Source organism: Lissotriton vulgaris, chromosome 1_1 (genome assembly GCF_964263255.1).
Source record: "Lissotriton vulgaris chromosome 1_1, aLisVul1.2, whole genome shotgun sequence".
NCBI classification, from domain to species: Eukaryota; Metazoa; Chordata; class Amphibia; order Caudata; family Salamandridae; genus Lissotriton; species Lissotriton vulgaris.
In genome coordinates, this window is record NC_141685.1 from 2,015,816,486 (window position 1) to 2,015,844,428 (window position 27,943).

A 27,943-nucleotide genomic window follows, 5' to 3' on the forward strand; every position below is an offset into this window, starting at 1 on the left:
ACCACCCAGGAACATTATGGGCTAACGAACTCGAGTAAGTTCCGGCTGAACATCAACATGACCCGGTAAGAGAGACTCTACCCCCTCCCTCTCTTGATTGACGGTCCACACCACCAGCCCCTCTGTTAGCACAGTTTTCTTTTGAACTGCCGAAAGGGACTCTGGTCCAACCGCCAATTGTCGGGGATATTTTGCCCCTGATGCTACTTCCGGACTAAACCGGCCTCGCCCAAAATGGCGCTGGTATCAATGGAAACTAACGGATGCCTCGTGGTGTTCCTTAGCTAATGAAACTTGATGTACTAAGATATATATACATATACGAACCATTGCGCACTCGATGTTAAAGGGAGGAGGGTTCACTTGGCGAACATTTAAGAAGGGTTCCGTAAAATGTTGATTTCAATGAACAATTTATTTTTGATATTTGTTGTAACTGATACATAACGTCGCTTATGATGCACACCCGCGGTTTACATCTAGGAAATGTGATTACGATGAGCTTGACTGTGTTTCCATTTATGAACTGAAATGCCCCTGATTCCTTCGTCACGCAATGAAATGTTTTTGGTTACTTGCAAATAATTAATTAGACCATTTTTACATGTTCTTGTGCTACAAAATAACCCCCTACTGTATGTGCTTCCATCGACGACATGTCAGGTCAAAATATGAATTTCGCTCTCACATTTTACGTACTGAATAATTCTACAAATAAAGGTCTTAAAAAGCTATGGATAGGCATCGCGTACTTTTGTAAATGCGGGTATCGGTGGGAGGGTTTTTCTGTGCGCAACTGTTCTGCTCTTTTTAAGGTTATCCGAGAAATGGTTGTTCGGCCCTGGGTTGATGGTCGAATCAAAGGTATGATACGCTGCCTCCTAGATATGCGACTAAGCTCAGGAACTGACGTATGAAGAAGGACCTCGACTTCTGAGAATGGGTAAAGTAAAACGGTGTGATTGATAAAATGTTATAAAGATATGGTGGTCGAAGGTACTAAGGTACAGGGTTGAACGAAGAACTGATATGCCTTAGAACATCACAGCTTTGGGAATGATTTAGGGATCCCGATGGCCGGATACATCTACAAAACCGGGTACCTCACGCGAGGCACCTCTGATTCCTTTTTTAGCGTTTTCACTACACACGATCCTTAATGCCATCCTCGAACCTCCCCATGAACAACCTATCACATTGCCTGCCCCCATGACTTTAGGAAACCAAAACCCTAAGGGATTATATCCCGAAGAGATAAGTACGAGTATGTGGTAAGTAAAGGACTTTCGTGCCCATACATTTGATGTGTTCGAATGTTGTCCCCCTACCCCCCCCCCTTTTTCCCCCTTTTTTCCCTCTGCAGGTTACATTAGAATCCCGATTAAAGTATCATAAGGGATCTGGGACCACGTCACGCCCGATGCATGAAGACGGACTAGCGCTGCAAAACGGCACAACAAGGACGCTCTACCCAATGCATGACCTTTTTACCTGATCTAATGCTCTTCTGTCCCAAAACTGCATGCTTTCTACATCCTAACACAGACCCGAAACGTCTAAACGTTAGGTAACGCACTGAATAGCCCAAACAATACACGGTCATTCCCCATGTCACACGTGTACTGTTTGGCCTATTGTCTCTCTCTCTCTCTCTCTCTCTCTCTCTTACTCTCTCTCTCTCTCTCTCTCTCTCTCCCTCTCTCACTCACTCTTCCACCCCTCCACACTTTCCCTCTTCCTAGCAACTGGCACCTAATTGGCGAACCTGGTGCACCTCCTGATTGGCCCCAAATACCACAAGTATTTGCCCAAATTTGTCCTAAACAAAATTGTATCGGTACCACGTTACTACCTCTCCTTTTCTACTAAAATATGGATGAAATTTAAATTGGCCGATAGGAAAGGGACAGGTAAGACGACTAAGGTTCCCTAAATTTGACCCACTTGCAGGGAACTATTTGTCAGTGGCTTCTATGGTAAAATGTGTCTGTGGTAATGCGACCATCCCCATTGAAAATTGTCTCCGTACCCCAAGCTGTAAGAAATGATCGAGACACCCCCATCTACCCAAAATGCCCCCAGTTTGGTATCAGCTGCCCTGAACGAGATCTTGAAAAAACGCCCCTTGCTCCGATTCGCTGCGTTCCTAATCGTTTTTCATAAGATCCCACCTTCCCCGAGGATAAGTTTAATGATTATCGCAAACCATCCCCCGAGTTTTTGTAGTAACCAGGTTGCGAGGATTTATATAGAAAATTAGAAAGATGTATGCAAAGTTAAAAATTAGATCGAAAATCGAAAGACCTTGTTTCTGTAAGCCTTGCTGAAAATAAGATGTTTTGATGTAATGAAGACTTGTTTAGCCTATGTTCATCCCTCAGAAGGACGCCTATCAGACTATGGTGAATAGCACGTTGCACTTTTTGTAAAATACAAGGCCCTGAAGACCAGCCTAGCCTTGCAAGACTCGTACTAGGGAAATGGGTCTCTGCCAGAAGAACTGACATCCACTATAATAGACATATGACAAATGAACGTAATAATCATCAAAGCGCCAAAGAATTAGCCAACAAAAGGAAGTTGTAAGGAATCCAGCAAACCCATCATCAATTGTTTATACGTTAGCCGCAAAAATCTCAAATGTAGCGAGTGCTTACCCCAGTTGCTTGGTGTTGGGAGAGAAAATAGATTTATGTAATTACCTTTTTTCTGCAAAATCTCTAAAGACTGTCTTTTCAACACTCATTTAAGGGTATCACTGTCGGAGGAGAAAGAGACCGGATGTGGGAGCACGCGGCCTGACTGCGGATTGTGGAACATCAGCGACGGAGGCCGAGGCGAGACCACAGCAGTAAGGAGTCGCAGGACGGGGCACTGTTTCAAACAAAGCTAAGGAAAGGGCTGACCTGAAGCCCCTGCTCTATGATCGACGTGTGCCAAAAAGTCCCCGCTCTCTGAACATGGTTACGGACCCGCCTGTCGCAAACCCTCCGTCCCCCTGATCTGTTCCCGACTTGGCCTTGCTCCATCCCCTCCTTCTCCGACCTACCATAAGGACTGTTCACACCCGCACCTTTCCACCCGAACTCCCAAGTTCCTCCAAATCCTACTGAGCTACCCAGAGAAGAGTACTCCCTGCGTCAGAAGGGAGGGAGCTCTGACTAAGTAGACCACGAACTATGTTAAATCCCAGAACGGTGACCTAGAACTCCACCAAGGGTCGCCCCCGAAGAAAAGATAAACAAAGTCTGTGGTTCTGCCCGCTACCAAGCACCTTGAAGATGATGGAAGCAACAGGAAATGCCCACCACCCAGACCCAAGAAACAAACAGATCTCACAAATCAGGAACAATCGCATTTTTATTGCAAATCTATGCTCTGCGTTACAAAAGAAAGTGCACCTGCTCCAAAACAGTAACGCATTGCTCCTATGAGGCCTGGCGAAACAAGACAAAAATGTACCCCTGCCCGCAGACCTCCAACGACTCAATCCACATGAACATTCCTGTTGACAGACCGAATTGTAATCCAGGTGCTTAACAGTGCCAACAGAAGACGACAAAAGACAACGAGAACTCTGATATTTTTACTGTATCTCCTTTCTCTCCCAACCACCATTGGACTGACTATGCACCCGCCGTATACAAAAAGGACTTACTTATATGATAACTTACCAGTTCTTATTCTATGATCTGTACCCAACGCCCTCGCTACATAATTCTAGTCTGATATTGCATTACGATGACTTTTTCTGCAACCAACTTAACGATGAACCCGCCTACTAAATGATGAGATTTTTCAATATGATGATTATAATGTGATGTTTATGTACAGTTCTTTCGCCTAAGTCCCCTCTCCCTTACTTATGATCGCTGCATATAGGTGTAGATAGGAAATAGGCCAGCAAGATGTCTTGGAAATGTTAAAGGGAGGACTGTGAAAAATAAATACAAACTTGGTGAACATTATCTGCGCCATCTTGCCCCTTTCCAAGCCCATTCGTGCGCGTAAGCGGCAGCCATTTTGAGCACCATGGCCTCCCTGCCCCTCGCTGATAGCCAGCGCGTCTCTCTCTCTCTCTTAACCTTGCAAGCATTCCCCCGCACGCTGACAACCCCCGCTCTCTCATGCCTTGGGTCATAAACCCCTCTTCAGCGCAGCTTCACCACGGAATCCCATCCTGTTCCCAGCGCGACACCTCCCCTCATCCCTTTCATGGCCTCAGATCCTTCTGATGCAAACCCCCTTTTTCCTGTGTCCCCGTTTGTCTTCCTTGTTCCCAGGCCGCCACCTGGCTCTGCGGATACTGTTTATTACCCCGTACAGTAGGAAGCTTCCCCTCTCCATTAAAAGACCCCCGAACCGATCAAAGCCCCCACCCCATGAGATCCGATCAAACCCCATGCATTCCGTGAATCGGCGGAATGCCCTGCTGTGCGACAACCATCACCTGTTGTGACCGGGGTGGGGAATCCAACTGTAAATGTGTGTGGGAACGGGCCTGCAGGGGAGATTCCGAGGATGTTCTTTCTAATACTAAAGTGTTGCAAGAATGTGTTATGTGCAATAAAGGTCATAAACCCTAGTATAAGAGGCCAGGCCTCAGAGATGTGGTTAGAGCACCTCGTGACGATACTTGCTGTCTGAATTGATGTGTTCTCCTCCGGAGAGAATAAAATCCTCGTTTCCTGCCTTCCAGTCTCCAGCGCCTGCTTCTTCATTGATTAATATTGGTGGGTCATAGAGGCGATACCGCCGGGCAACATAAAAGGGTCTTTGGTTACCGGTTGTCTTTGGAACCCTTTTTAACATCACCCCCTCAACTGAGGCCTGCGAGCATATTAGTACCTTCTTATCTGATAAAATTAGGAACATATATTCCACCTTCACCCCCCAAAAAATCTTCAACACCCCAGACAATCCTTGTAAAACTGTCATGTCATCAGGAAGATGTAAAGACCAATCAGACCCAGGCAATACATCTTACTTAACCAGCTTTGAACCATTCTCGGAAGAAGAGGTCTTAGCGGTAATGAACACAGTCAAATCTCGTTCCCCTTCGGACCCCTGCCCTCACTTTGTGTTCTCTAAAATTGCACCCACGCTCTGCCCCCTTGTCACCCAACTTTTTAACAAATCGCTTGCCACTGCCACCTTTCCTGAGGCATGGAAACACGCCTCCGTGACCCCTCTTCTGAAGAAAGCGGGATCTGATATTCTCAATCCTGAGAATTACAGACCCATCTCCCAGCTTCCATATCTTTCCAAAGCTTTGGAGAAAGTGGTCAACGTACAGTTGACTAGGTATCTAGAAAACAACTCTCTTCTGGATCCCTCCCAGACTGGTTTAAGAGCTAACAACAGTACCGAAGCAACGTTGCTGGCAGTGTCGGACAGTATCAGATCCTCCACCGATCAAGGTGGAGCAGTGGCACTGATACTGCTTGACCTGTCAGCGGCGTTTGACACGGTATCCCATGACTGTCTTCTGAATATACTCCTGAGTAAAGGAGTTCAATCCACAGCACTGAATTGGATTAAATCTTTCTTAAGCAATCGTACCCAGGCAGTGCAGATGGGCCAGTTCCATTCAAAGCCCAACCCCATCGACTGAGCCCCACTCTTTTCAATGTCTATATTTCATCTTTGGCTGACATTGGAAGAAAGTGGGGCATCGGCATCTGCTCGTACGCAGACGATACTCAGCTGACGGTGGCTATGAACGAAGGGCCCGAGATAACAAAAAAAAAGCTGCATGACTGCCTCTCCGAGATGGCCCAGTGGATGCACAACCACTGTCTAAAACTGAACGCCGGCAAATCGGAGATTCTTTTGTTTGGCGGAGCCAAACGTATGTGGGATGCCACATGGTGGCCACCCTCGTTGGGACTAGCCCCCACTCCCAAACAACATGCCAGGAATCTGGGAATTATCATGGATGACGCCCAGCCCATGAAGGATCATGTCCGTTCCCTCTGGGGCAAAGGTTTTGCCATACTAAAACTTCTTGCAAGGATATTTCCCTGGATACCCTTGGATTGTAGACGTTCTGTCACACAGGCCCTACTGGTCAGCCGCCTAGACTATGGCAACCCATTATTTGAAGGGATGAATGAACAACTATTCTCCCGCCTTCAGGTCTTTCAAAATCAGGCGGCCAAACTGGTTTGCAACAAAGGCAAACGAGACTCAGCATCGGAATGCCTGAAAAAGCTCCATTGGCTTCCGAAGCGCCAGAGGTCCGCCTTTAAATTGCTTAGCCATGCACACAGAGCCCTGCATAAAACTGGCCTTACAATTCTTCAAGGAAGAATCGAGTTCTATGTCCCCAACAGGAATCTACGGTCGAGTCAATTAGCCCTGGCCAAACCTAAACGAATTTACAAAGTCAGAACAGGCGGTCGCGCCTTCTCTTACCTGGCAGCAAAAAGGTGGAATGATCTACCCACCGATCTTAGACACACCACAAATTACCTTCAGTTCCGTAAAAAACTGAAAACACATCTTTTTCCCAAAACTTAACCTTCCAGCTCATGCTTTCAGTAGTTTTCTTGGTTTACAGCGCCGTGATATCCCCTGGGATGAGTGTTGCGCTCTATAAATGCCGCAAGTAAATAAATAAACAGCAAGCTTTATTTATCGTGTCGAGTGCAGGGACCATGGCGAGAGAAAAGCAGCAGGTCCCCTCAGTGACAACTGTCTATCTAACTGGGAATAGGTAGAGGGACGGTCACACCCCTAACCGCACATTTACTGCCGGTAAAACAGTTCCTCTGGCTTTTTAATCTTGGACGGTTCCTTCGGCAACTTACTTCCACTTTTTGGGAAGTCACTGGGGGCCTCATTTATGAGGCTGTGCATCACTTTTACGCCGCCGGTGCGTCACTTTTTGTGACGCACCAGTGGCGTAAAAAATGCGCCTTGTTGCGCATATTTACAAAGTGACCCATCTAGGTAGATGCGTCACTTTGTAAACCCCTGCGTAATGTATGCAAGGGGGGCGTATTGACGCAAGAAAGGTCGTAAAAGTTACGCAGTGATATCTATGAGATTTCACTGCGTCACTTCTAGGACGCCGTTGCGTCAAAATCTTGCGCCGGCCTCACAGCAGGCGTAAGACTGACACAGGCCCTTTCACATAGGGCTTGCTCCATGTGAAAGGGCGCATTGCTGGAGTTGTGTCACTTTTGTGACACACTCCAGCAATGCGTCACTTTTGGGATTACAGATACATCAGAAATACTGACGTATCTGTAAATCCTTGAGCAATGATATTGTAAATATGACGCATCATTGGGGTTGCAAGGAGGGCGCAATGAAAAGTGACGCATCGCTGTTTTCTCGCAGCGATGCGTCACTTTTCATAAATGAGGCCTCCGGTTCGGTCCTAGGCGCTATGCAGCGTTTGGTTTAGAAGCTTGCACGGAGTGAAACGATTTAACATATATGCCAATAATTTAAAATGGAAAGTGAGAAATGTTTAAATAAACTTCAGGAGAATGGACTTTTCACATTAATTTATATTGAATCACGGACATTTTTAGACGGAAGAGATTTAAAATATAACAATATTTTATTTAAAGAAATCGTGAGTCTCCCGCCTGAATCGGTACTATTGGCATGTACGTGATTATCACTTTGACTTGGCATGATAAAGGCTACAATTTTGTAAATGTACACTTGGACAAAGCTGTTTGTGTTGTCGTAACTGTTCTAATAGAAGCCTATGTGAAATGGTATGAAATCTGCACTGAGGTCTAGAAAGAGCATGGCAGTCATGTCCCCAGCTTGACGTAGAGATCCAACCGCAAGTAGGAGTGCAGACTCTATGCTGTACTGTGGGTGAATCCCTGATTGCGTATCATGTAGAATGTTATTAGCTACAATGACGGAGTAAAGTTGGAGATTTACATATTTTGCCGCTACCTTTGAAGTTAAAAGGAGCAATGAGACAGGTCTGAAATTTTCCGGTTTGATTGTGTCAAGCAAAGGCTTTTTAAGTAGATGTACAATAGTAGTGTGTTCCCATGGCTGAGGACCTGACACTCCTAACACTTGGCACAGCACAGGAGCAATGCATGCAATGCCGCGTTAAAAAATCATAGGGGTGGCGGGATCAGAGAGCACCCTGAAATTTACGGATGCCATGATCCGGATGACTTCCTCAGCTGTAATGAGTGTAAAATCTAAAAGTTCTCCCCTATGTTCTATCGGTTCGAACCATGTTTCCAGACAGGGAGCCTTTCTGACTGCTCTGGAAAAATGTAATAGATGGCCACTACTTTATCGAAGAAGAACTGTTGAGACGTGGTCCAGTGAGAAGAGGGACTTGATTATAGAGAAAGCGTTGCTTGGTGCATTTTGCGCTGCCTTCCTAATAGCGAGTGTCGCAAATGCTATTTTGCGAGTCAGGGACTCGCAAATTAGCATTTGTACATGCTATTACCCTTTTTTGAGGCAGCAAACGGGAGCTTCTCCTGTTTGCGGCCACAAAAGGGTCGTACATCTGGCCCTTGAAAACTTAGTGCCAATAGGTCATGTCTGTTTCTGTTTGTGTGCATCCTTCAAAATAAATAATGGATTGTTCACAGTTAGCAAGTACAACAGTGAATAACAGTAATAGTACCATCCCATAAAAAACTTATTTTAGAAAATCATATTTCTCCAACATTTTCAGCCTGTATCAATGCTTCTGTCTGTGGCTGAGTAACGGATCCCTCACAAAAGATCCTTACTTCCTAATATTCCCCTCTCCAAGACACTCCAAACCCCCTTGCAACATTTTAGCACATTCCACCTCACACCAAGTCAGCAGACTCCTCCACCTCCACCAAAGGACCTTTCAAGGTGTTGTTTGCTTTTAGTGTTCGGTTGTCGCTGTGGTGGTCGTTTTGTGATGAGTGTTTTCCCTGCTCACTTGCAATTGTTCTCCTTCAGTTATGGAAATCCCCATCACCTTCTTATTCTCTTTCTAGTGGCATACTAACTTCTCCTCAATGGGTTTGCCCGATGTGCCAATAATAGAATATTAAGTATTATGCGCAATTTTAGACACACATTATTACTACGAAATAACATGTGATCATGTGGTCTCCAACTGGGCCATCAAAGTTCACATGCCACCAGAAAGCTAATTATGACACTGAGCTGATGTAGCATAACAAATGTGAAATGTTAAGCCTCTTCTTAAGCTGTAAACAATCTAGATTCAATAGAGAGGATTTTAATTTCAAAATTAAATACATAGAGTGAGCATGTCACTGTAGGTTCGGGAGGATTTCACCCATGGCAGATTATCAGAAAATCTATATAAGAAACATTTACATGTACTGGGTCTAAAGGAAGCTTATTTACATAGTCAATGGTTATCTTGGGTTATCTTGAGAATCTGATAACTATGCAGACGATCTGCAATTGATTTTCCCTCTGGACACCTCACCCTCTTCCCGTCTTAACACCCAAACCACAATGCTACTCATTTCCGATTGGATGGCTCATAGCCAACTCAAGTTGAATCCGTCCAAAACGGAACTTGTTCTGGTGGGCGGCCCTACCATCCCTTGGGACGACAACTTTTGGCCCCCTTCCCTTGGCTCCCCCCCTCGCCCGGTCAGCACTGTGAAAAGCCTAGGAGTGATCATCTCTGAGGATCTATCTATGAAACCTCAGATCTCAGCAGTAACATCATCCTGCTTTTTCCAGCTGCGCAGGATCCGCAAGATCTGTAGATTTCTAACCAGAGAGGCACTCATTCTAGCTATATTGGCTTTGGTCATCTCCAGGGTTGACTTCGCTAACATTTTGTATGCGGGGATCCCTGCCTACCAACTTCAAAAACTCCAGCTAATTCAGAACCAGGCGGCCCGCCTGGTGTTTCACCAACCCAAACACCAGCATGTTTCCCCCCTCCTGAGGAGCCTTCATTGGCTCCCGGTGGCCAAACGGTGCTCCTTCAAACTCGGATGCACCTTATTCAAATCCCTTCACAATCTCGCCCCCGAGTTTATCTCCTCTAAACTCAAGCGATACCTCCCATCTCGCAATCTTCGATCCTCTGCTGACAATCTCTTATGCATTCCTTTGAACCGCCGCAAAAAACACGGCGGCCTTCGTTTTTCTTTTTTAGGCCCCACCTTCTGGAATTCTCTCCCTTCTTCCTTTCGCCACTGTCCCACCTACGCGCTATTCCGAAAAACCTTGAAAACCTACCTCTTTAAGTCGGCCTTTGAGTAACACGTCCTGCCCCGGTTTGTCATGTCTGTTATGAGCGCCAAGAAACCGTCTCGGTGTACGTGCGCGGTACAAATTTTTTAACATAAACATAACACAACATCTGATGCCTAAACCTAGGTTGGATCTTCTGATCTCTAATAATATTCTCTACTGATTAATAATTGTAAAAGAAGATTCCCCAACTTTTACATTTCCCCAAGACGAAGTCAAAGAGAAAATCTCAGTACCAGCTCAAGATCTCAGGAATAAAAGTCCCCTCTGCATCAGACCCCAATTCTGAGACCCGAAGCAAAATTTAGGTACATCTTAACCAATGTCTTGTTACAAGATCTCTACTGCCAGCCCATAGTGTTGGAGTATACTTTGTATTAGCAAAACACTATTTTAAGAGCTTTTAAGCCATGTTTAGCTCAGATTTGGTTCGTAAACCATACATTTAGAATGTGGCACATAATGAGGGTGATAAGAAGGAGGGGAGCAATTGGCTACCACTCATTGTACTGTACTGGTCTGTATATAGATCCCCTGAATGCTTGATACCTCCCCAGAGACGGAATTCGATTTCCCACTGGGGCATTCCACCCAGAGCTGCAGAGATGTTGAAACTACAGTTGCCAAATTGGAAACTAAACTAAATTTGCTTACAGAAATTCCTCAATGTGGGCTTTAACTTTGAGTGTTTGTTACCTTTTAATGAAGCCCTGAAAGAAACAGCAACATCATCAAAACCATGTTCAGCTCCGCAAGTAATTCTCCCTCACCCTGGACACCCTATGCCTGTGGCGCAGAATCACACTTCGTAGAGCCTTGTAGATCAGGCTTGAGCACTGAGATGAACCCAAATGTCTTCCTGCTGCCCCTTCTGACAAGAAACCGAGGAACAATTCTCCAGCTAGACTGAAATTGTGGTGTCTGAATGCTCTTTGCTTGTTGGGGAGATGCATTAATGTGTGCCACATTATCAAGGAGTTTAATACGTTAACCCAGATGGTTCACGATGGCAGAGGAGACAGGCCTTTTTATTGTTGCTGGCTGACCTAGACATCACAGACTATGCGGACTGTGTTACGGCCACTTGCGTATTGATCCATTGTCTGCCTGTTTACATGCCATGAGTTTTGCATTGGACATTATTGGACCTTGCGTTCTTTGTAGGGTAATCCCTAAACATTTGGTTTCCTATGCCTATTTTTCTGACCTTTTTGTTGGTTTTTGGACTCTGAGCACTTTACCACTGCCAATGAGTGCTAAAGTGCATGTGATCTCTCCTCTAAATCAATCAATCAATCAATCAAACAACATTTGTAAAGCACAACACTGTCAGCCCCAGGGGTATCTGGACACTGTGTCTCTGTCAAAGAGCCAGGTCTTGAGTTTCTTTCTGAAGTCTGCCAGAGAGGGTGCTTTACAGAGCTGGGGGAGGTGATTCCAGGTCTTGGCAGAGATGTAGGAGAAGGAACGCCCACTGCTGTGGCTGCGATGAATGTGGGGGGGGGGGGTGAGTGAGGGCATGTGAAGAAGAGTGCAGGTGTCTAGCGGGTTGGTGGAAGTTCAGTCAATGATTGAGGTAGGCAGTTCCTAGGTCAAGGAGAGCTTAGCCAGCATGCTTAAGAATCTTGAACTGGCATCTTTACTGGATTGGGAGCCATTGGAGGTCTCTCGGGTGGGGAGTGATGCAAATTCTTTGGGGGAGGGGCGAAGATGAGTCTGGGTGCATTGTATGTATGTTTGGTCTAGAGTCTTGTGAGGAGCTGGGTGGAAATGCTGTCATATAGGGCGTTGCAGTAGTCAAGGCAGCTGGTGATGAGGGCCTGAGTGATGGTCTATCTGTTGTGGGTTAGGATCCATTTGAAGATTTGGCAGAGCATGCTCAGTGTGTGGGAGCAGGAGGAGGTGATTGCGTTGACTTGTCGTTTCATTGTCAATTGGTTGTCGTAGATGATGCCAAGGTTGCGTGCATGGTCGATCAGTGTGGTCATGGGTTTGAGTTCTGCTGGCCAACGGCTTTGGTTCCATGCAGAGGTGCTCTTCCTGAAGATCACTACTCCTGTTGTGTTGAAGTTGAGTTGGTTGCAGTTGTCTCTCATCCATTTGCCTACGTTGGTCATGACATTCAAGAAGTTGATTTTGGCGTTGGAGGGGTCCTCGGTGAGCGAGAGGATCGGTTGAGTGTCATCTGCGTAGGAGATTATATTGAATCCGTGTGATCTGACGATGTGGTCATGTAGATATTGAACAGAGTGAGGCTGAGGGATGATCCTGGTGGCACGCTGCATCTGATATCTTTGGGTACGAAGGTGAAGGGAGGCAGACTTATGCTCTGTGTGCATCGTGTAAGGAGGTAGGCAATCCTCTTGAGGGTGTCCTGCTGTATGCCAATGTTGTAGAGTCTGTTTATGAGGGTGTTGTGAGAGACTGTGTTGAATGCTTCAGAGAGGTTGAGGAGAATCAGGGACACAGTTTCTCCACGGTCGAGGAGTGGTCTGACGTGATCTGTGGTGACAATCAGTGCAGTCTCAGTGCTATGGTTGGAAAGAAATACTAGATTGATAGATGTCCAGTAGGTGGTTTTGTTCCAAGAAGTCAGTGAGCTGCTGATTGATGGCTTTCTCAAGAACTTTGACCAGGTAGAAGAACAGGGAGAATGGCCGATAATATTTTTGACTGTTGGGGTCAGCAGAGTCTTTCTTTAGGAGGGGTCGATATCTGCGTCTTTCCATCTGTCCCGGATTGTTGCTGTGGAGATGGAGGTGTTGAGGATTCTGATGGGTGCTGATTGTGTTTGTTGTTGCGAGGTTGTATAGGTAGCTGGGCAGGGGTCAGTGGGCACCACTGAGTGGATGGAAGATATAATGGCTTGGTGGTCAGGGGGGTGAGCAGTGAGCAAATGGTGATGGTTTTGCTGGTGTTCGCTGGCTGGTTCAAGTTATTGGGGTTTAGGGTGGCGGGTTGGATGTTGAAATTGTTGTAGATGTTGGTGATCTTGGTGTGCAAGTAGTCTGAGAGGGTGTCACAGAGTTCTTTGGAGGGGTGGATAGTGTTCTCAATACCTGTCAGGTTTGAAAATTCATTGACTATTTTGAAGAGTTCCTTTGTGTGGTTGACTGCAGAGTTGATACCGGTGGTGAAGAAGGTATAGAGCAGGACAAAGCGATTCACACTACCTCTCCATAAGAAGTTGTGAGGCAAGAGCATCGCAGGTCTGAGTTTTGGGGGGGATCAATGAAGTACAATAATTTCACTGGGATTCTGTCAGGGTTGTAACCTTCCCTAGAAGCATTTGCCAGTGAAATCTAGTGACGTTAAGGTAAGATGGAAATTAAGAATTTTGATAAGGACCCCCTAGAGGCTGGATACCACTTCTATATAAGCCCACAGTCAGTAAATATTGAAAGAAACGGGTTGTGGTAGTTCCATGGAAGGGAGGTACAACAGGTGGGCCTACACAATGAGTCAACTTGTGATAGTGCCAAAGGTCAGTAACAGGGAGCCCAGATTACGCCCTGTGGGTTGAGAACGTTCTGAGCCTAGCCCCATCGAAGAGTTGGTTGATCCGCCGTATACCGCGGCCATACCATGGCGTTCAGTAAAAGGGGTTCCCATCATTACAAGGGGTTCCATTGTGTCATAAAGGGGCCTTGTGATGTAAATAAGGTGAAATACTTGCTAAAATATGGGCATCTCTCCATGGGGCTGCCAATGCAGTCAATATTGGGTCCGAGGCTGTAGTCAGCAGTGGAGAAGTAGGGAAGTAACACCTGGCTGGGAGAGTGAAGGAGGTCCAAGCAGGCATAAAATGGCTCCTCGCTGCTAGGTTGCAGTTGAGGGACGAGCTGTGAGAGGTGGAAGGCCAACCTATTAGAAGGAGTGTGAGAGAACCTGAAGCCAACTGCCTTAGAATTCGCCCATAGGTGGTTCATGTGTATCCTGGCTTTATGATAGCTCCACATGTAGGATCTAATATCGCCCTCAATGCATGCCAAGATTGGTTTGGGGGTTAAAAGGGGGAGCATACTAAAGAGTTAGTTGAAGCAGGCACCACAGTTATTTTTACTGTTTTGTCCCTCCGTTAGGGAAGGGTCAAGGACCTACCTATTCAGGAAGTCTTGCTCAGAACGTTCAGGCACAGTAGGAGTCCCTGGTGGGTGCCTCTATTGATTCGGACATCCCACCCATCAGTGAGTCATATTGAAGGCAAAGCTTTCAGATGAAGGTGTCACCAGTCCCATGTGGGATATAACCCGGACAAAGTACGGTCACTCCACCCAGTTAAATGCTTTCTCTGCATACATGGAAAGCTCCAGAAATTCTTACGAGTCTTCCTTAACACCAAAGGAAATGGACAATAGTTGTAAGATGGGAACTGTAGCCTAAGATGAAGCTCACTAGGGACCAGGGATGACCTGGGGAATCACCCTCCCCAAACGGTTCAGCAAAATCTTAGCCTATTATCTTGAGATCCATATTGAGAAGAGAGATCGGGAGATAGCTAGCACAGTCAACGGGGATCATATAGTCCTTAAGGAGAAGAGTGATAACTGTTTTCTTGGAAGGATGCCTAGATTGCAGTTTCTGGTGCCTATCAGGTGGGAGGTTGTAGGCGGGGCTGCAGTGGAGCAAAGTCAGGCAGCGGCTATCTTTGTCATCTTCAAGCTCCACTTTTCCCCCATTTTCTGCTTCATGGTGGTGTTGTAACATCTTCAGCTTACCATAGTGCCTTTTGGCAACACCCCAGGAGCCCGGATATATACAACAGTGATAGCTGTGTTCACAGACCATGTTTGCAGGTTAACTGTACACATATTCCCATACCTAAATGTCTGGCTGTTGAAGGCAGACTCTTCCCAATTGGTTTTGTACCACCTGTGGACGACCATCTCATTACTATCTTTTTTTGGGATGCTCCATCAACTAGCGGAAATACCACTGTAAGTTGGTGAAGATCCTTCCCTTTCATGGGGCAGGTGTGGACACAGTGGTATTATAAATCCTTGTATCCTACCAGGAAGTCGTAGGACATTCCGAATTTGACCCTTATGTTTTTGGTTCAGTCATGTTTCCAGCTGGATCCTTCACAGGCTTCTTAGTTCACTGGCCACGTATCCCGCTCATGCCTCATGCCCATTGGCACATGCAGGCTCTTCAGTAGAATCTATCCCTCCAATGGAATTAGCAAAGGGTGAAAGGTAAGCTGGCCCAGGGCATTTAAATTTGAATGAAGGATATCAACCTGAACTGTGGACGGCTACTCTCCATGCCCCATCAAGAGCTCAGGGTAGTGATGGATGCAGCATCTTTGGGCTAAGAGGGGGGCACCTGAATGAGACAGAGTTAAGAGGTCTTAGGTCTCCGATGGAGCAGAGGCTATACACAAATCTTCTAAAGCTGCATGGTATATGCCTGGCCCTCAAGTATTTCCTGCCTTCCAGCAGTGCTGATGGACAACATGACTGTGTATATAATACTGAAAAAAGCTAGGAAGGGTAAGAGAGTCTGGTGTCTTTAAGGGTTTACATGGCTTTCAAACATCTTTACAGCTCTTGAATGTCAGAGCAGACTATCTCAGCCGGCATTAGCTGGCAAAAAATTGTTGTCTTCATCTGGCTAGTGGGGAATGACTTGGTGGGATCTTTTCACTATGGCAGAGAATGCACTGTAGTGCTACTTTTACACCATGGATTACCCATATCCCGGTTCCTTTGGGGCCATGTTCCACTTTCCATGGGAGGTCTACAGTATGCCATTCCCCTTTTCCCAATACTTCTTCAGATCTTAAACGCATTCTCTAATCCCTGAACTGTGCAGAGAGTTTGGTATTCTCAGCTGCTGAGCCTATGTATTTGCCTTGTAATCTGACTGCCTCTGAAGAGTTGTCTCCAGCACTGCAGAATTTTTCATTGGATTATCCACAACCTATACCTGCATGCTTGATGACTGAGCAGTACGAGCTGAGTGTTTTTTTATTTACCTGCAGAGGTGGTGGATGTCATCTTGGCTGCTCACGCTCATCCACAAAGTTGACCTATTTTGGCAGTTGGGCAAACATTTGGGCCTGGTGAAAGCATTGTCTTGTTAACCCCCTTCAGACAAAGCATTCTGGTGTCTTTCTATTTGTTCTATCCATGGTCTGGCAAGGCTCTGTTATGGTCACTGTTAAGATTACATTTCAGCCTTTCTATATTAGCTTAATCAGCGTTTGCTATTTATGTTACTTGCTGTTATGCAGTTTGGAAATGGGCTTACATATGTGTTTCCTCAGGTCCCTTTTATTATGTCACTGCTGCACCTAAGTTTGTTCTTGATGTGCACACCTTTTGAGCCCATGAACAGTTGCTCTTTGAGGTTGCTGAACATTAACAATATATTTCTTATTGAAAATCCCTCCTGTGCACTACATCTGTTAACTGCACAGACAACATACCTCCTTCTTCCCTGTTAAATTGGTACTTCGGACTCTTCGGACTCTGGTTTCCTTTTGACCTTTCCATGTAATGCAGTCCATTAGTCTTGCCCCTTTCTTTTGTCAGTCACATTTTCAAATGGGGGTTAAATGCTTTGTTGGCTGGACCCTAAGAGGGCCCCTAATTTCGATGTACATAGTACTAAATAAACAACCATCTCTTTGTTGGATTCACCAGGTGAAGAATGGAAGGGCATTCCAGAAAAGAACCTTGTCCACATGGATAGTCCTCATTGTTATTTTAAACATAGATGTGCTATGCCATGGTCAAAAAGAGACTTCAGAGGACCTTCACGCTCATTCCACTAGACCCAAAGTCATCATTTCAGCTTTAGCTAGAGGTATTTCTGTGCCTGACATCTGCCTGACTTCTATATGGGCATCCATCCACACCTTGAACAGGCACTGCTGCTTTGACTCTCAGGTCAAGATGGAGGCCATATTTGCCTTATTTGTCTTGCAATCCTTCCTGGTCTAAAGTTCTCTACTCAGAGCCAACAACTTTTGGAGGGTACTGCTTTGGTATTGATTCAAAAGGTGAAGAATTCGTAATCAAAATTTTCCATCAGCAGACCATGTTAATTAGCTTCTGTAAATGCTGATTTCTCACTGATGTCCCTCCTTCTCTTTCTGTGCTATGAACTTCTAGGTGTTAGTAAGGTAAAACAAAAAATATACAGTGAGACATAAATATTGTGTCAAAGAGATTCTGATGATAAAAATGTAATTGACTAGAATGCAAAAGGTAAGACAATTGTTTGTTTAAATGTAGTTCTTCATATTATCAATGTTTTAAATGATTTGGTCATTGTACCAAGGATTGGTCTCCTGAGTACGCCCTTTGACCCAGGTAGTTGGTATAAGTGTATCAAGTGCCCGGGTAAGCCATGCACAAAAGGAATCATATCCTTTCTCAACGTTATTATATGGACCTAAAGGTTCGGAACCCAACAGGTCGTGGAAGTCTTCTAACCGGAGCTTAGGCCATGGTCTTTTAAGTATAGAACGTTTGGTTTTACCAGGAGTAGATATAGGAATACCAAAGGTCATATCAACTAAAAAATGGTCGGATCAGTCTATTGGAGTGGGAGTGGTCGTGTTGGGCATCTCAATATTGGTAAAGATCGGATCCAGCACATGACCTCCTATATGAGTGGGACTCTTAATTATTTGAAGGAGCTGAGAGCCATAATGAAGCTAACCAATGGTGAACTATTGGTGGGTTGTAGCCCACTCCCACTATACTGCGAACAACAAGTCCTGAAGAGACAGAACATGCGATGTCTACGCAAGATCAAAATAGGCCACTAACAGTATGCATTAATCCTTTCTCTTGAGCTATCATTTGTGTTTGTACTGGAATTGATTAACATACATTCAGAATGTGAACCTTCCAAACATACACCCTACATGGCATAGCTTGTTGCCCATGTAGGCGAGCATTTCAGTGCCCCACAGAGGAGTAGTAAGCTCTATATAAATGCTGGAGTACAACACAATACAGTAGAATTGGTGCTGTTGGACATGTTCAACATCTTCAGTATCTCTCAAAAATTATATTTACATTTTTATGTTTCTGCAGTGGTGGTTCAGATTTCCTTCTATTTCATATCAAACATAAACATCTGCGTGAAACTACCATAGTTATTATGAAAGTGAAGACATTTTTCTCAAATACTTAATGCAACTTAGACCCACATGCATCAAAGCAAAAAACGGTCGCAAACGGGCAGATTCTTTAGAATCTGCCACTTTGCGACCGGTATTTTTGCATTTGGGTTGCATCATCCCAAATGCGAATATCGCAATTTAAGTAATCTCTAAATTGCAATTCCTTAAATTACCATTGCATGTAAGGAATCGCAAATTGAGATTCCTTAAATGCAATGCATTAAAGTTAAAAAACTAGCAATTTTGCTAATAGGGGGTGCAAATTTCCATGAAGCTGAAATTCATGGTAATTTGCAAAAACTTAAAAAAAAATGCACTAAAGTGCATTTTTCAAAGTTCCATTTTACACACACACATGCCCTTGGGGTATGTTGTGTGTGCAAGATGTACTTATATGCAGATTTCAGGGGTGCAACATGGTGTCCTTCTGACACCCTGGCACCCTTGAAATTGCATTCTTAATTTGTGATTCTCTAATTGAGAATCGCAAATTGAGAATTTCTTCCCATTCAGTCCTATTGGCCTCTCGGCCCATAGGAATGAATGGGGAGGTATTCCCTAATTGCGACTCTCAATTTGTGAGTCGCAATTAAAGAGTGTTTAGAAATCACAATTTTTTAAGTGATTCCTAAATACATAGCCCTTTTCTATTCCTTATTAGCGTATCCTTATTTTTCGCTAAAAAGGAATCGCAAATGGCATTGTTGATGCGTGTGCCAGCAAGTGTATTAAATGAAGCTATGTATATTACTATTTGCAAATTTCCTTCTGAATAAAGTTAAGACCTTCTGAGAAGTTCCACTGTTAGTGGCTTGAGAAGTTTGAATGCTAATTTGGCGAGGTGGGTGTAGGCATAGTACTGTCAAGGGAGAGATAGCAGCCTCTTGACACTAACACTGTTGTATAGCTCCTGCCATGTTTTTGAGAGATATATCTTTACATGGCCTCCAAAAATATTACAGCAGTGTAAAATGCACTGAAATGCCTCAAATGTTAACAACCATTCCCAAAAATTATAAAATATAGTATAAGACAAACATTTAACGAATATGTTTGAGTATTTAACACATTGTTTAAATGTGATATGTGTGGTAGTTCTAACATGTTGGTGATGACTGTATGCTAACAAACATTATACACTTCTGGTATATATGATAAGAATCATCATGCAAATAATAGGCATTTTGTTCTCAATTCATAGCGTAGGACACAATGAAGTGATTGGGGTGTGCAGGACTGGGCTCGATGCAGAAGGTCTTGGGAGAGATCACTGGAATGAAATGCTAGCCTACCCCAGAAAACCAATAACCCATTGGCATCCATTGTTAGAGGTGAGGCATTTTTCTTTTCCATTTCAATTCTTTCCCTTTGCTGTACTGACTGATCTTTTACATATTCACAGAATATGACGTCTTCCAATACAGATTTTGTCTAACTTAATGTCATATTAAATTATATTCGGATTGTTTATTTTTGTCAAAAGAATGTTAGGTCTTGCATTGTTATGATAAGCTTTTCAATATACGTCTTGTTTAATTTTTATATAACAGTGAATATTGCCTGTTTTACTAAAAGCTCATTTATATTTGAGAACATGCATGATTTATTATCAATAATGCAAAATCACAATATTTGTATAATGCCAATCACCATAAAAAGTGAACTGGGTCAAGCTTCAGCAAAATTGCAGAGAATTTCAGATTTTGACCCAGAGGTTGAGGGAGTTTGCAACAATAAAAAAGTATATAAATATTTTTTGGCAGTTGAGCCTATAAATATTTTAGGAAGAGAATGAAATGTTAAATCTCCTTACAATTTAGTGTTCCATGTCGTGCTTTCCCATTGAAAGTATTTTCACATGTCACACTGGTGGGAGTTTGTTTAAAAAACAAATGTGCATAAGTTAATATTGCCATAAAGTTCTTGATGTATCTTACAAATGACAAATAGCTTATAAGACCCCATTATGAGTAGTCCAAAGTGGTACCCGCAGGTGGTAAACCGCTCTGCGCCAGTATTTTTGTCCTGATGTCTCCAGATTAGAAATTATCGGGTAGCAAATTCTGGAGATGATAGACCGAGGCGCAGAGAGACTACCCTTGGACTTTAGTGCAGAACAGGGGCGGGGGGTACTGAGCACATGCTCTGCCCACTGTATTAGGACCTTAATGACATTACCTCGCCCCATGGGAGCTATTTTCACTGGAAGGGGAAAAATGCATATTTTGACCCAGTCTATTTTTCCAAGTCTGCCTGCTTTTACCCAACTGAGGGAAATACATTCTAATCCCCAAATATGGGTGTGGGGATACCAGAAGAGATCGTAAAATCTGTCTCTCCGGTATTCGGGGAACTTGTTTAGAGACTCTAACTGTCAATAATGATCTTCTAAACCCAACAAAATATAGATCTTGGAACTACATTAAAAGAAGCAAAAAGGGTGGCAAAAAACAGATGTGATGCCACTCCACCTGGACAACAGACTTATGAACATCTATCTGTACAAATCTAGAACTACCTTTTCATCTCCCTGCTCGTATTCCTAGTTTAAACTTTTGGTAGCAAGCACACTTACAATTTGAGGGCATCACTTACCAGAAAATTATGCATTTAGCTGTGCCATGCTGCCAGGGGCGACTCTTTAGGGGCGGCTCCTCCGCTAATTTGGAGGAGTGTCGCCCCAATGCTCGCAGAGCAGGAAAAATGAAAAATAAAATGATAATAACATAGTTATTATCATTTTATTTCTCTTTGCTATGGGGCTAGGTTAGGCCAGGTCACAGGTGTAGGAGTGGTTGGCACACTCTAAGGTCACATGACTGTTTGGCTGGTTGTCTTGGACCGTCCAAACAGTCATGCACACTTTGCATGTTCCCCACCAGGCTGTAATACACAGCCTGGTGGGAAACTTGCACAGGCACCCAGTCCACATCTGAGTGCCAAATGACAGTGCTCATACCAATCACAGCACTGCATTGGATCGATGTGATAGGATTAGGGGAGCCTGTGTGCTTCCTCCTTCCGGATCGAAGCTGAGAAAAGATGACGTCCATGGAAAGGTAAGTGTTTTTATTTTTGTATTTTTTGTTTGCCCGCCACCCCCATTCCCTGCCAGCCACTACTCCGTTCTGTGTCATTTTCAAGAGTCAGGGATGTGTCTTATTGTTTTCGCCTGTGCATCCTTGGGCTTCCCCCTTTGCTGGCACACAATTGGCTGCCATGTGCCAGCACAGTCACCCATGAGTTATTTTATGCCTGCGCTGCGGGGATGATTGTTTTTGTGCAGGAAGGGACACCTTCCTGCACAAAAACAATCATTAATAGGAATTTTCTTCTTCTAAGCATGCTACAGAATAGAAAGAGGAAGAAACGAGGAAAATAAAAGTATTTCTGCTCGTTGCGCCATACCTACACCTCCCCTGAGAAGGCGTAGGATTCTGCCGCATTCCCAATTTGACAAAATATTGTAAATCTGTGAATATGTCAAGTTCCATTGATGTTGCATTGGAACACTCCCAGCAACGCCCATGGAATGCCCATTTCACACAAAGTAATGTGTAAAAGGGTCCTATATTTACAAGCCCATGAAAAGTCACGCAGAGTGACTATGCAAAGCCTTGTAAATATGGGCAAGCTTATAGCGCTGACATAGCTTCAAAAAAGTGATGCACTAGTGGCTCAATGGGCTTGTAAATATGTCCCTGAATGTTTAACATAAGAGGAGAGGAAAATATAAGTCAAGGTTATAAAATATTCAAGTTATAAAGCTAAAACAGCTACAAAAACAGTAGCAGATTTTTCCAGATATAAAGCCATTTTATAGTAAATAGCAACAGAAACTAGAAACCCACAGTAAAAAGCTAATGAAATGTACTTTTGTGCATAGTTACAAATGTTGTGAATGTCAACAAAAAGCATCTCAAAAGTGAGCAGGTATGATGAGGTGATTGGGTAAGGTAATTGATTTATAATGAAGATGAAAAGGAATACTTATGACTATAAAACTGCAAATGTGTAAAAACTGATTAACAGTATGGTGTAACTGATTCTAGATGTGGATTAAATTAATAGAACTGCTCCTTTGAAATGGATACACCACAAACTGATTTATCTTGAGAACATGGAGCACAGCATGGAAATTAAAGTAAAAGAGAAGTTCTTAGAGCCTTACGAAATACAGCTATTTTTCTCTTTTTGTATGACGATTTTCTCATGCTCTCAGTGGTCTCCTGCATCCTGTTGCCCCTTATCCTGACACACAGATTCATTTTACAAATTAATATTGTCATTAGAGAACATAAAGACTGTCCATGATTTGATGAAACACCACACTTTGTGAACTATATAACCAACCTATATAACTATATAATCAAGAAAATCATATTAAAGGCTTGTGTGTGTGTGTGTATTGTGAGAAGCTGGCCTGGTATATGCTGTCCACTAATGTGAGTTGGCACAGTCCAGACAACCCTTGGCACAGTCCAGACAACCCTTATGGTGATCTAAGAGGTCTTAGACAACCACAGAAAGCTCTCTAAGTGGTAGCTGTGAAGAGCAGCCTTCAGGCTTAGTGTTGAAGGAATGTAAAGCAGCTCATTTTACCAGACTGCAATCTTATTGTATAGATTAAGTGAAAAGGATCCACAGAAGGTATTTATAAATATATGTATTTATTGTATAATATTCTCTAGTATGTTCCAGTATCTCCCACATGGAGATATATACAAAGCACACAAAACTGTAACAAAGAACTCACAGTAAATAGCACTAATACCCAGTGGGCCCCAGGGGGTGACCAAACCATATACTAAGAAAGTGGTATAAGAACCGTGACTCAAGTCAGGACAATTGCAAAAAACACAGTTGATGGACAGAATGTAGAACAATGTCATACATTCACCCCAGTACAAGGATCTGGGCCTAAATCCATCGTTTTTTTGCACTCCACACCACCCTGGGTTTGACACTGGCTATATGCAAATCAGCTCTGACCCTGTGCCTCATGAGAACAGTCCAGTCCGAACTACCAAGCCATGTCTTTCCCAGACCGGAATCAAGCATCCAAGGACCGGTTTCTGGCTATCAGCCTTCATCAGCCTGGATAGCTTGACTCCAGTGGTGTGGAGAGCCTGGGACTCACGTCTGAGTATACCCAGCACACTCGGGGTGAAAATTGCAAAAAATTCAAGTCAGGACAATGTCAAGAGGTTGTAAAATCACTGCGGACGCAAGGAACCACCCAAGGAGAGTAGACAAGGACCCCACGGAGGGTGCATGTAGTATGAGAACACGATTGCGGGCTCCGTACAAATCTATGTGTAAGTCGCAGTTGGATTTTTAAAGATTAGGGACCCTTCCCCGTGGACCCTGAGGAAACCCCATGGAAGACAGAAGGATGGAGAGCCACTCCACCCATGGATACTGTGGTACCCAAGTTACCTTTGGTAGGGGAGCCGGGTGCAAAGTTGTGAGGTGGAGTCGGAAACTGCTGTCGAAGCCAATGGAGGACTTCAGGAAAGTGCCACTGATGGAAGAGTAGAAAGTGTCTGTGGGAATCCAAACATGGATTCTTTATAAAGAGTACCTTTAAGCAGAGGGGGCAGAGTCTGGGTCACTTCAGAGTGAACAAAGGCTAGATAGGCGAATACCCACCGATGCCGGGTGTTTCAGGATAGATGTCTATGACCTTGACTCTGCAGCTGAGGGGACCAGGCACTGCTGAGGATGACCATGAGAACGATACGAGCTGTCCCATGAAAAATGTCGAGTGCTGAGTGGTCGTTGTCCACCGGGAGCACCAACAAGTCTAGGCAAAAGCAACCCATGCAGGATGACAAGACGTTGGAGGAAGAGGACCAGCAAAGTCCAGGAAACACCACAAGTGAAGAAGACATAGTTCCCTCCACAGCACCCACAGGTCGAAGACACTGGAGTTGCAGGAGGACCTTGTGCAGCTTTACAAACAAACAGGCCACGGAGCACACAGTGCAATGTGGTTGAAGATCTTTGGAGAAGATGTTGCCTGTGTTTGGGGCTACTAGGAGCCCAAAGCACTTGCTGCAGAATTTCCAATAAGCATTTGCACTTGCAAAAGAATTTGGCGCATGGGAGTTCCGGTAGTGCAGCCCCCACGAGGGATTCTGGCCTCAAAGTGGGTGAAAAAGCAGCTCTGGCCTTGTGGGACATAGAAACCCACCTCCTCTGTTGTTGAACCCTTCAGAGCCCGTAGGAGCACGGGATCAGCAGATTGGTCAGCAGTGTTGCGGTGGCTTCTAATGCAAGAGAGTGACTCCTTCACTCCAAGGGAGTTTATCTTCAGGTGTCTAGGATGCTCCACAAGTCTTGATTGGATCCAGTATGGTGCACAAGCACAGACGAAGAAGCAGACTGAAAGGGGGATGAAGTCAGGCCAAAACGAAGTCCAGAGTGCCCCGATGGTAGAAGTGCTTTGGTTTCAGTTCTGAATCACGACGAATCTAGGGACCTACACCCAGGTATACCCTTAGGTACCCTAAGGAAAGGGTTGGGAATATTCAGGGGACCCTCCCGGTGGAGGGTCTGGACAGGGGGGAGTTTACTCCCATGTCCTTTGTCCAGTTTCATTGCAAGAGCGGGAGCCAACGGCTCCCACAACTGGTTTGAACTGGATCATGCACAGGGACACTAAATGTGCCCCTCATGCAGACTTTCAGGTGCTGGCATGCGCACCCATCCAGCCTTAATACACTAACTCCTGTCTGGGAGGTGGTCACACCTCCCTGTGACTGGATACCTATTGTTCTGCCTTCCCTTGCTCGAGCATTGCTCAGCAAGGGGAGGGCAGAATTGTGTCTATGGTCGGCAGCAACCATTTTATGCTGACCGGGACTAGAAGGCTGGTACCGGGAACACTGAGACCCTAATGGAGGGCTCTCCCGGTGGGTGTGGGGGTATGATTCCAACATGCTTGACACCAAACACGATAGTGTTCATTGCAGCTATTTTCGAGATGGTCATCGCGTGGTCACTTAATGCCCCTCTATATTAGTACATGGCTGCTTCACTGGCAACCAGGGAGAATGGACTCTGTAGGCTGCAGTGGTGTCCTGCTCATGCATGGGCAACCTCTCACTTAGAATCAAGCACCCTGCCCTCAGGATTGTGAAGCCCTGCTAGACGGGTGACTTATAGGTTTTAAGTGCAGTGACCTTTAGATATAGTAAACCCCTATCTTTAGTTAGTGTTGCATGTACCAACTTACACAGGTGTAGTTCCATTTTGCATGGTTTCTCATAGATGGCATAATGCATGTTTCAGCCCATGGGAGACCTCTGGGGTACCTATTTACTGGGTACATGGGTGCCATATACTAGCGAGTGATAAGGGTACCCCAGTATCCATTCTGGGATTGTACTTAGGTACTAACACAACAGTTTAGGTAGAAAGCAGATAGACTGGGGTCCTGATTAGCAGGATCCCAGTCAGACTAGTCAAAATCAGTGTGCACATTAAAAAAAAGTGGGGGTAACCATAAGAAGCAGATCCTAATTTCCTCCATAAATTAAATATAAAACACTCAAAAATTTTGATGATTGAAATTGAGTTCATGAAGGGGGTATATTTTGCTTATGAATAGTTTGGCAATGCACAAATAAAGTCAATAGGTCTGGCTGTTTATTAATGCACCCTCTTGCTGTGTTAGGCGCATATGAGGAGAGTGTGTTGAAAGAAAGAAAAGATACTAACTGGGCAGCGATTTATTAAATGCAGTTTATTGTGCTGTTGATTTCCCAAGAGTCAAGTGCGAAAGGGTGTACTTGGTTTTTAGTTTGGGGGGGGCTTCCTTATGGGGTAAAAGACTCCAGTTATAACATTTGGGTCATGTACTTCCTAACTGCTCTGGAGCCCTCTGACCCATATTTCTAACATTCGGAGTGTGACACTTTAAGGGCATGCATTTGAATCCATGGAAAGGAAGTTGCATTATACTGCAACATCTGGCAGTGCATTCCTAAATACCTTCTCTGATGTTTGCCAAAAACATGACATTTTGAGAAGATTGCCTGAATTTACTGCAGAGTATTTGTTTGCAAAAAATAATTAAAAGTACTTAAATACTTTCCAGTGATTGGGAGCATGGAACACGACAGGTATGAAATGCCCAATTTATTTTAAGTTTTAATCAGGGACTGTTCCTTGTAATTATGCTCTTTCTTAACCTGGCCATTTCTCTCCATCTTGCGTAAGCACAATTAAAACCCTACCTCATCTGACTTTTCTTGAGTGTCTCTTATCCTTAGTGTAGGCCCTTCATGAATTTCTATGTATAACTGGGAATGTATTATCCCTCATCACTGAATGTCAGAAACATGTCTGCGTATGACCATTATTGTTGCCTTTCAGTTACTGATACATTGGCAATAGGACAAAAGGAATGCTTTGTGCCGAAAAATAACGCATGGCTTTAATTCATTGCTAGAAGTATTAATTGCAGTCATCTGCATTAGGACAGTGCATAATGTCCTCTTGAAATAGATGGTGAACTTTATCATTGGCATTTTCAATAATACACTCTCCAGAAACACACTTTTCACAGAGCAGTGGCATATGTCTGTATCTCATTAAAAGTCCTGTCTCCATAGAGATCCTATTGAAGAATCTTTCTTTTTACCCTTATCTAAGTTACTTGACTGACCTCTTTTGCATAGTAACAAACCACCTGAAATAGGCTTACTATAAACAAAATAGGCCCAGCAGGGACACCATTTATAGACACAGATAATACAGACTTCTCTAAAATATTTTATAAAAATGTCCAGATGTAACATGGTCCTTGAGAATGGGTTGAAGAACAGAACGTATTGAAGGATACCGTCTTAGCATCCATGGTTCCCCTTAGACTTCATGGATCTAAATAACCAATGGATAATTCACAATTTGCCTACTTGGGCAACATAGCATCTTGTCCAGTGCATAGTGCATTGAGAGCCTGAAGATAACCCACATGGCTCATATATTTTTATAGAGGAATTAGATTCGATAGGTAAGTATGAGGAGCGCCACAAGATTGTTTCATAAGCAACAACCCTGTTGCAAGTGTGCTCACTGGCTTCCATTTGGCAAGCCACACACCATGAACCTAAAGCTGCAACCAAGAAGATACTAGGAGAAGATTGGGAGTGGTCTTGCCCTGTGAGTATCTTTATAGATGGAGTTAGCCTGTATGATGTTGGCACCAACAAAAAAAGTATAAGCAGGAAGCAATCTAGGAACCCCAGGAACTAAACCAAAGGACTGAAGAGGGAAGAAAACAAAACAGTGTGAGGATTCAAGGCCGGAAGCGAACTATGGCACAAGTGGACATGCAACATGAAGTGTTGCCATTTGTCAGTACTAGCCCTTACCCTTTTCTGTTCGCATTGCACCATATGTCCCCCAGAAATGCATCAAACATTGAACTCCACTCTGAAGCCCCAGCCACTACACGTCGGCCTGCCAAAGACATTTCCCTACGCAAAATACCACAACTGCCAACTTAATGTAGTGCATAAATTCCAGTTTTCTTGGAATAACTAACAGACTTGGAGGTAAAGGTTTACT

The 27,943-nt window shown here is 44.2% G+C and overlaps 1 protein-coding gene across 2 annotated transcripts in view; it reads left to right on the forward strand.

Moving 5' to 3' along the window:
- SYT10 (synaptotagmin 10) overlaps positions 1–27,943 on the forward strand; it is a 307,503-nt gene that overhangs the window by 269,237 nt on the left and 10,323 nt on the right. For both annotated transcript variants that reach the window (XM_086938678.1, XM_086938685.1), the window contains exon 6: positions 19,566–19,695. In XM_086938678.1, the coding sequence (XP_086794804.1) occupies positions 19,566–19,695 (130 nt within the window). The remainder of the gene's footprint in view (positions 1–19,565; positions 19,696–27,943) is intronic.